This window comes from Galeopterus variegatus, unplaced genomic scaffold, assembly GCF_000696425.1.
Source record: "Galeopterus variegatus unplaced genomic scaffold, G_variegatus-3.0.2 Scaffold5002, whole genome shotgun sequence".
In the NCBI taxonomy this organism is placed as follows: Eukaryota; Metazoa; Chordata; class Mammalia; order Dermoptera; family Cynocephalidae; genus Galeopterus; species Galeopterus variegatus.
The window spans coordinates 45413-56021 of NW_007731113.1; the positions used below are offsets into that span (position 1 = coordinate 45413).

General features: G+C 35.6%; 1 protein-coding gene across 1 annotated transcript in view; it reads left to right on the forward strand.

The window, feature by feature from the left end:
• The window catches only part of LOC103604153 (putative uncharacterized protein ENSP00000383407), a gene marked incomplete at its 5' end in the record, with an annotated part of 33581 nt that extends 24386 nt beyond the window's left edge, over nucleotides 1-9195 (forward strand). Inside the window, 3 exons of the mRNA XM_008588741.1 lie at nucleotides 6077-6203; nucleotides 7661-8013; nucleotides 9151-9195. Of these exons, the coding sequence (XP_008586963.1) occupies nucleotides 6077-6203; nucleotides 7661-8013; nucleotides 9151-9195 (525 nt within the window). The remainder of the gene's footprint in view (nucleotides 1-6076; nucleotides 6204-7660; nucleotides 8014-9150) is intronic.
• Between the last annotated feature and the right edge of the window lie 1414 nt (nucleotides 9196-10609).

Here is a 10609-nt window from a genome sequence, read left to right on the forward strand (position 1 = left end):
GGGCAACACTGAGGGTTGCGATCCATTGCCGGACACGGAAAAAAGACAAAAAAAAAAAAATAAAATAAATAAATATATTTTTTAAACTATTAAACTTCTTTCAGTTATAGAAGTAATACATCTTCATAGTAGAAAACTTGGAAATGCAGAGTATATAAAGAAGGAAAAAGTTGCTTACAGTGGTATTTATAATTTTTATACAAATTTACATTCTGATTTTTCATTTAATATATTGTGAACAGTAAAAAAATAATTTCTAAAGTTCTATGGATTGATACATTTTTAATAGCCAAGTATAGAGTAATAAGACTAGGGAGTTCAGAGAAAGTTGTCAATGCAAAAACACATGAAACTACCTGAAGTTTCACTTCAGGGTTTTCATCGTAGCTTTCTTTAAAAATAAGCCAAAGTGTTAATTTTAAAATGTCTCCATTTCTTCTGTTGAAGAAGTTATGCAAAATAGACATCAGGTGATCAAGATTTTCTGTTTGAATACTTGTTACAGATGACACTAGAGCGAAAAATCTAAATCAGAAATTAAGAAAAAAAGAAATAACGAAGGGAAATTGTTTTGCTTCATTCAAGGTTTGTCATGTTACTTTCCAGATTCCTTTTCTTTAGCAGAGTAAAGAGAACGTAACTCAGACAGATAGGCGATCTGGCTTTAGTCAGTCTCCGTTAGCCTAAATATCTCGTCTGTAAAAGAAAAGGATAAAATCAAAAGAGATTTAAATGCCTTTCTAACAAATATATGTGAGTATATATAAACACACACACACACACCTAGGCACTTCAAAAAGTTCATGGCAAGATTCATGTTATCTTTTAACTCTATTTTTCCACGATCTTCTTGAGCCCTCTTTGTGTGTGTGTGTGTGTGTGTGTGTGTGTGTGTGTGTATGTAACACTTGCATATATTCCTCTTAAACATATATATACTTAAGAGGATAGGCTGATAGATCTGAGAATGTCTACCTCAAACTTATCCTCTATTGAAAAATTATATTTAGCTTACAAATCAAAACCCTAAATTTGGGTTGGCCCCGTGGCTCACCCGGGAGAGTGCAGCACTGGTAGCACCAAGGCCATGGGTTCAGATCCTATATAGGGATGGCTGGTGTGCTCACTGGCTGAGCGTGGTGCGGGCACCGTGCTATGGGTTGCAATCCCCTTACTGGTCAGAAGAATCCTCCCTCCCCCGAATTTGGTTAGTCTTAATTTGGCTGTCAATACTAGATAACTAGTAATTGTGTTGTATTCTAAAAATTTTGTAAGAAAGACCATTGTATTAAAAGTCAGAATACTTGATTCTCATCCCAACTTTATTATTAATAAATTATCTTTCCTTGAGTAAGCCACTTAGCTTCTCTGACTTTTCTTATTTTTTAAATAGGCTGGTAGACTAGATGTCCAGTAATTTTCATCCCAGCTCATAAAATATGACTGTAGGACCAATTCAGTCCAATAATTCATTGATGCTATTTTCCTTTTTTTTTTTTTGTCTTTTTTCGTGACCGGCAACGGATCGCAACCCTCAGTGTCGCGCCCGTACCGGACCGGGACCGGCAACGGGATTGCAACCCTCGGCGTTGCGCCCGCACCTCGCTCAGCCAGTGAGTGGCCGGTCTGTATGTGGGATCCGAACCCTCGGCGAGAGCGCCGCCGTGCTCCCAAGCAGCGCACTGTAGCAGTGCGCCACCAGGCTGGCCCCATTGATGCTATTTTCTAAAAAATATTCTATAATCCTAATACTTGAGTAAAGTGTCAGAAATGAGATATATTTAACCTAGCACTTCTAAAAATTTTTTATATTTGAGGAAGTGTGAGCAAAATGAACTAAAAGATATTTACACTTATACATATAAATATATATGAAAGATGCAGTATATACACACTAAATATATGCATATGAAAAGCCACATTTACATTCACATATAATTACCATTTTGATGGAGATTTATGTCTTGCAAAGAGGACTCTAACTTAGAAAGGCAAAAGTGAAAAACAAAACAAAAAACAGGGGATTTGGCAATAGTTTCAATGAGAGAAATTAACTAGGGTGATAATGGTGGAGATAGAGAAAAAGAAACAGATTCAATATATATTTTGGGGATAGAATAGACCAGACTCTGATTTACGGAGTATGTAGTTGGTTGGATAAAAATGGCATTCACTGAGTTGAAGAAGAGTAGATGAGAATCATGCTTGGGGGAGAGGTTTAGAGGTCAGTCTTGATCGTGCTTATAAATCATTTTAAATAGACTGTTGGACACCTGAGTCTGCAGCTCTGAAGAGAGGCCTGGAGAAAGAAATAAATTGGGAATCATCAGCACATAAGTGGTATTAAAAGTTGTGTGTATGTTCAAGTGTGTGTCTACACACACATGTGTATATGCTCATGAGAAGAGTATGATGGTAATATTAAGTCAGAGCTAGTTCTAAAGGAATTGAAGTATTTAATTTCAAGAAAATGTAGGTGTTAGCATACAGGAGTTAGAGAAGAAACAGCCAAAAAAGCGAAAGGAAAATCAAGGGAACATGGTATCACTGAAGCCATGAAAAGAAAAAGCTTCCAGAAGGTCATTGTGGTCAACATTGCTGACTGTCAAGTACTCAAGGGTTTGACAATGGTTCATTGGACTACAAAAGCAATTTAAATGGAATGGTAGATACAAAAGCTGATGAGTAGATGAGGTGGGAAATTAAAGGAATTAAGTTAAAGGAAGCATACATAGTTAACTTTTTAAAAATGCATGCCTAGGAAAGAGCAGAAAAAGTGGTAAATAAAAGATGGTGAATTAAAGATGGATGAGATGAGAGGATGTTTGCATGCTATTGGAAAGAGTTCATTGAAAAGAAAGATTATCAAAATTCAATACATAGAGAAGATGAATAAAAATGCAAACGAAGCTGTGTCACTCAACTGATTAGATATTATGTATTGTTCAACCTGCTCTACAGAAGCCTCCTTGAAGGATCCCTGTTAGTCTCTGGCCTCATCTCATGTACTCTTCCCTTCTTTTTCTTCCTGGGCACACACTAAGAATTCTTCCAGGAACTCCACCTTTACAACCTTTGCTCAAACTGTATACTCTTCCAGGACTTCTCTTTCCTTTGCTATTTACCCGGCTGACGCTTTTCTGTCAGATGTCTTTCCTGACCATCTGCTGAATCCAAAACCATCTCCAAATCATCACGTTTCTGATTCCTTCCGGTCATTTAGGCCTCAGTTTTAGCATCTTCAGTGAAGCCCCTCCTCATAACCCAATCAAGATTAGTAAGTGACCCCCCTCACCAAATCATCCTATTAATTCTTAGCATAGCATTTCTTATCTCACATTTTCTCGTTTATGTACTTGTTTACAGGCTTATGGTCTATCACCTCCCTCTAGAATGTAGACTCTATGAAAGCAGTAATCTCATCTTGCTTGCTAAATGCTTATCCCCAGAAATTGGCATATAGTAGGTGCTCAATAAAAGTTTATTGATTGGTTGAATGCCAAGTTTAATTTATGAATCAGTCCTCTTAGAACACATCTAGAAATTAAAAGCACATTATTATAAATTTTAATCACATTTAGTACAAATATGCAAGTAACAGATTAGGAGATTGAGGTGAATAAAGTTATTATCTTGAAAATATTCTAGAGGATTTCTTTTTAATAGATAGTCCTAATAATTCTGTATCTTTTACAATAATATTAACTCTAACTTCCAATCCTTGGGTGTATACTACCTAATAGCAAGAGGAGATTGTCCAGAAGTGCTTTGCTATTAGAAAGTCGTCTAGTATCAAATATTTACTATGGATAACTTATTTGGAAGATAACACATATGTATAAAACAAGGAGTGTGTTTACGTTCAGCAAACATTCATTAAAGCCATGCACTATCATAGGCACATGGGATTAAGAAATGAATAAAAAGCAGTGACTGGTGTCTAGTAAGTCAAAGATGAGAGAGTGATAAAAATACAAAAGTTAATAGTATTGTGCTTCGAAAAGGCCATAATAGAATGTGAACAAAATAATGAGGGGTCAGTTTGTTTCAAAACATCTGGGCCACGACATCTCACTCATCTGAATGTAGACAACTTCCAAATGCTTCTGTTCCTCCTGGGAACAAATCATTAATATGAAGTTCATTTCCCCTGTATATGACACCTTTTCCCAAATCATGTGAAAGCCTGCTTCACAAAGGGAGAGAGAGAAGGCTATTTACATGCCCATGTTTCAGTGGAGCAATCAAGCTTGGCCTGTAACAGGAGCAGGTTGCCATAAGAAAAGAAGGAAGTACAGCAAAGAAAAAGTGGTTGTGCAATGTCAGCTTATTATTTCTGGAATGGGCTAAAGATTAGAAAATGGATCTTCCTGGGTTGTAAGATGTCTTAAAACTGAGTAACAGAAAGCACAGAAAAGGAATACTGAGAAAATAATACAAAAAAAAAAAAAAAAAACAGCAATAGAAATTGTGTTGAACTGGGCATGATCTTTGGAAAGACAGGGAAGATTTTGCATATCTAAGAATATCTCACCACATTTCTCCCTGAAAGATTAAAATGATTTCAATATTTTTCCATTTATTTAATGCAAACAGGTATGGCTTGATCTAACAAAATGTTACATTTCCTACTTAGGTGCTATTACAGAGAGACAGACATTAAGTTTATGTTGGTTATTCAAAGTCATTCTTTTTTTTTTCTTCCTTTTTGTCTTTTTTACTGACTGGTAATGGGATCGCAACCCTTGGTGTTGCACCCGCACCATGCTCAGCCAGTGAGTGGGAACGGTCTCCACATGGGATCCAAACCCTCGGCGGGAGCGCCGCCGCACTCCCAAGCGGCACACTCTCCAGTGCGCCACCGGGCTGGCCCCAAAGTCATTCTTAAAGACCAAAAATAAAAGCTGAATATAAAGACTGGATATGTTTGCTTGCCAGAGATCCTTTACTTCTGAGCATGTCTTTGGGCTTATAGTCTCTCTCAAAGGATTGAAAAGCACTATTATAAATGTCTCCTTCAAACATTAATGAGTAAGTAAACCATTCACCTTTTGAAAATTGCAGTATCTATTTAGATATCATTTATCAGCTACTCAATATAAAAAATAAGACAAAAGTGGGGAGAGAAATAGTTCTGATTGAAATTTCTGGATGAAAAAAAAGGATTCCTCTATGTATTACCTTACATCTAGTTAATACAACAGAATACAACTATTTTAACAATTGATATAAAACTTAGCACACAGAGCATTAATTTCTAAAATATTTCAAAATCCTTAAGAATAAATATCCTAAAAATAATAAGTAAAGGCAATATAAATACAAATTATCTAACATTAAACTAGTGGGAAATATTTCTATATCTTTCAAGGAAACCTTAAGAGTGATAATATTAATTCTCTTTGTTCCATATTTTGCAATCACAAAATTTAAAAAAAATAATAATTGACACCAGTATACCAAAACATAATATGGTATGCTGTGCCTATATTTTGTTTTGCTCACTGAGTATCTTTTAGAAAGCAGGAGGCTATTTGATAAAAAGTATATTATTTGAAAACGTTTTACACTAGAGACAAAATGTTGTTTTCCCAGAAATTTCCAAAAGGAAAATTAAGAAAACTTAAATTCTGCTTTTCTTTTTTGATATCAGGAGGTAGACCATTTATTGCTTACCATCAGTTTATTCCAACACTTGCAAGTAGAAACTTTAAACCTCCTGTTCCATCTATATTATGTTGCAAAGACCTCATTTCCTTCCACTATTTCACATTGAGCAGAAGTAAGTCATTTATTAATGGCCGGGGATTTAATCTATTTTGCTGCATTTTGAAGTAAAAAAGAAAAAGAATTGGTAAAATCCACCCTGGTTTAGTATGACTGGCCCATTGTAACATATTTTACAATTTTGAACCCCTCAAAATGTGTGTGCTTTCAAGTTATTGCTTAAATTGTCTCAGGCTTCAGGTTTTAAGGTCACATTGTTATTTTTTTAAAATTTATGATTGCAACGTATTTCATATTTAATCTTTTGTGAAGAATAATTTGTCTTTACCTTGAGCTGTGTTTGTGCTAGGCCGTAAAATCAGGTGGTGACCCAGTGGAATCAGTGGGGACATTAAAGCGACTACAGAAACTGGTTTGGACCAAGAAAGGCAGGGTGCCGAGTCTGGATGAGGTGAAACCTACCCTAATAAATCTCCGTAAGTAAGAGTTACATAGCTGCTAAAAATTCTTTGAGGGAGAACTGGGGAAGCATACGTTAATGAAGTCCACTTTGATAAGATCTTAAAATAATCATTAAACATTGAGTATTTTTTTATTGCCAAGTTCTTTTGCAATTCACTCCATAGCTATGCCCTATTCCTGCATTTCACCCCATGACTTCTTCCCTCCAGGATCGGACTCAGTGATAGAGGGAGAGAAAGCTATGGGTGGAGCTCAGGAAGAAAATCAGGGTCAGCAATGTCTACTGTTCTCATTCCTTGGCCGTAGAAAACAGTATTTTTTAATTTTGATGTGAGTACAGCAGATCGATATGTCCATAACATGCAACTTGATTGCATTTACTTATTTCAAATAATGCCATATGAATTATAGTATTTCATTTATACCCATTAAACATTTGAAATTACAGAGATTCAATGATATAGAACAATTTACTATGGGTAACATATATTTCTATTTTCTGTCACTGTTTTATGTATTACTAGAAATTTCATCAAACCCTTTGCCACATTATGTAAATACACATCTCACTAATTGACCTTATAGTTTTAAAGAAAGAGCTTTTTCTTTCATTTTTTTTTGGTCTTGTTCTTGCTTTTCCAAAATATTTTATCAAAACATGAGGCACACTGCATGTGTACATCTCTTTGCAGATTGATATTAAAATAGATAATTTTAGAATGTCAGGAGGATTTCAGCTCATATTCACTGAGATTTCATTGTTTTAAGTAAAACAAAGAATTTCATTTGCTTCCTTGTGATTCTCTCTTTTACACAAGGCCTCAAAAAAATTAGAAGTATTTAAGAACAGAAGCACACCACACTATGCTTATAAGATGTGGAGATCTTTTTTTTTATTTGCATTTTTTCTCAAATATTTTTCGGTATGCTATTTGCATATGGCTTCCATTCGTTCCATTCCAATTGACTTTAGTCAATATGTTTCAAAAAGTTTTAGGTAAATCTGATTTTTATAAAACAAATAATTTTATGTAACAAAAGAACTTACTCTTTAAAGAAATGCTATTGTAGGGCCGGCCCGGTGGCACACTGCTACAGTGTGCCGCTTGGGAGCGCGGCGGCGCTCCCGCCGAGGGTTCGGATCCCACATACAGACTGGTTCCCGCTCACTGGCTGAGCGAGGGGCGGGCGCAACACCGAGGGTTGCAATCCCGTTGCCGGTCCCGGTCCGGTACGGGCGCGACACTGAGGGTTGTGATCCATTGCCGGACAAGAAAAAAGCCAAAAAGGAAAAAAAAAAAAAAGAAATGCTATTGTAAATTATTCTGTGAAATATTCTGTGAATGACTTCCTGGTTTATTCTGTGTTGTTCATTCATTACTATTACATAAACAGAAGTATAGTATTAATAATTTCTACATGTGAAGTATTAAACAACTTAATTTTTAACTTATTTTTCTTTGTCATTTAGAAGATGAAGATGACACGCTGATTTCCTGTTTGAAATTAACCAAATCCCAGGAAAAGAAAGTTAGTAATATTAATACAAGAATGAAAGAAGAAATGGAGGTTAGACTGGATTCTTTTTCTGCATCAGCGGGTAGATCCAGGTCTTCAAATGGGTGCAACTTGGATGGTGTGTTATCCCACTATGAAGATGAAGTTCAGATGTGGCACAGCTGGAAACCTTTTCCAGAAAACCTGCTCTGGACACGTGTTGATTTCCAAATTTCTCGTGTTGGACCCTGGAGCAACTGCTCCTCCTGTACTCACTACCCATATCTCAAGTCTTCTTACACAGATATGGATCTCCTACGTTCATGGGTAAGTTTGTAAACTACGGAAATGTATCATATCTTGATGTTTGTGCTGGTAGGAAGGAAACAGATAACAAACATGCTAATCAGTCAAATTTATCAGTGTCAGGAAAGTTACCAGGGCTACAGTTTTCTTTCCAAAAAGTAATAGAGTTCTTGAGACTTTTGACCATGGCAATATTGCATGTATTCCTTTGTGTACAAGTAGACTATTGAACGGTATTTCCAGGGATTTCCTTTTAATTCCAGGAAGACTTTGCATGTCCATTGAGATCAAGAAAATGTGCATTGTCTAAACTGTTATTGCAACAAAGTTTCACTGACTAATAAGAGCTAATTTTCATGAGCGTTTTCTTTGGTCTGCCATTCTCCTAAGCACTTTATGTGTATTATCTCATTTAAATCTCACAACAGCCCTATAAGGTTAGGACTGTTACTCTAATATTATCCTCCCACCCCTATTTTACAATTGAGGAAATTGAGACACAAAAAAGTTAGTAATAGGTGCAAATTCAGATAGCTAACAAGTGATGGAGCCAAGATCTAGAACCTAGATAATCTTATGCTAAAGAGCCTACTTTTAGCTAATATGTTGTAGTGTTTTCCATATGCTAAACTAGACTCTAAAGCTATATGGTACAAGAGAAAGAGTATGGACACTGGAGTTAAACGAATTTGGGTTTGAATCCTGGCTTTGCTACCTTTTCATCTTGGGCAAATTACTTAAACCCTTTAATCCTAATTTTACTTAAAACGGTAATAGTAATATTAAACTCATGAGGTACTTGAGAAGATAAAATTAAATATAAATCTGCTAGGACTGAAGTGTCTAACTTTTTTCAACTTGATTGTAAGTTCCTTAAGTCATGTATTGTACCCTTATCTCCCTATAGTACATAGTCATTTGTATTTGCAGTGAATGAATAAAACAACTTTGTGCATCCAGGAAGCCTCCTGCATGCCATTTTGCTGTAATAATCAGTCTCTTACTGGACAGGTGCTATACTTTTTGATACATTAGAGGTCTCTGAAGGGCTAATCTCTCTTGGAGTACTTTTTACCTTTTATGATTTGTTGTGTATCAAGTCTCTGAAAACTCGATCTAAAGTTACCTGTGTTTGAAATACTAAATTAAATATTACAGGTGTCCAGTAACAGACTTGGAACTGGTGGAACTGCCCAACATTAATCATTTTTAGGAATGTTTCTCCTACTACCTTAGTTCTCATATTCTCTTCTGACACTGCTGGATTTGGCAGGCTTTCTCTTGGAGCAACTTCTTAGGCAGTAGCTGATATTAGAATTGGGACCTGCTTCTGAAGACTCTCTCAGACAGCTTCAGAAGCAGGTTAAAGATGATGACCCCTTCGCATGAGGCAAAGCTGGTGAATAAAAGTCTAAACAGAAATATTCAGTTTCCTTCCAGAATAAAATCTAGATTCACTAACTTGGTATTTCTGGATTTCAGCAAACTAGCCTCAACATAATTTCTTAAACTTACTGCTCCTTCCTTATGAATTTTCTATGCTGAACTGCCGAACTGAATGATTTGCTATTCCTAAAGACTGTCTTGCACTTTCCTGCCTCTGTATCTTGGTGTTTGTGTCATGGCCTCTTCTTGGTATGTTATTTTCTCCTTTAGAATCATTCCCCCATCCCTTAAGATGCAGATCAAATACTTTATCCTCTATAATAACCCTTCCTAAATCACACCAGACAGAAGTAATTTCTCCTTCCTCTGGAATTCTACAACATTTAAGGACATTATTCTTTCATTATATATTCATCAAACGTATATTGGCACCTACTATTTGCCATTTACAATATTAGGCACTGGGGATACAGAACTAAACAATATATACACTGCCTCTGTCTTCATGGAGCTTACCATACTCCACCCTATACTGGAATTAGTTGGGATTTGTTTATTTCCAATAACTAATTTATCTTTGTATTTTCCATAATGTCTAGAATGTAATGTTTGCTCAATAAATAACTGAGTAGTATTTGCAGCCTAAATGAATCAAATTTTAAAATTCTGTGGACTTTGTTTACGTAGGTCTAAATAAAGCATTTCTTCTCTTTTTAAAAACTGTTCTTACAGCTGAATCTTTCCTCATTCTAATTAATCCAGTTATACAAAAACTCAGTTATTGTGTATATGTGAGTATTTGTGTGTGTGTGTAGGTTTAGGTAAATATACAATAGTCATCTTTTTTTTTATTTTGGTGGTTTTGTCTATTTTACTACTTAAATAAATGATTAAGTGAGTTGTATCTGCAGAAGGTCAGACATATCTGTAGAATGCTCAGAATTTCAGAAAATAATGTTCAGCATTTGTGACAGGAAAGCCTCAGTGGATTTGGAGAGAAGGTTCAAGAGCATGTTAGAGTTAAATGGGTTTGGTAAACTTAATGAGACCACTTCCACTCAGGGATTTGAGACACTAGAGTGTAAGAAGTAGGATGAGTGCAATTATTATTTTTATATTCTACACATATATCCTATAACAATAACAAGTGAAAAATATCCAGTTTCATTTTAGCATAGCTGGTGTTTTCTTTTTTTTTCCTGTAGTAATTGCAGGGTTATTATTTAGGTTA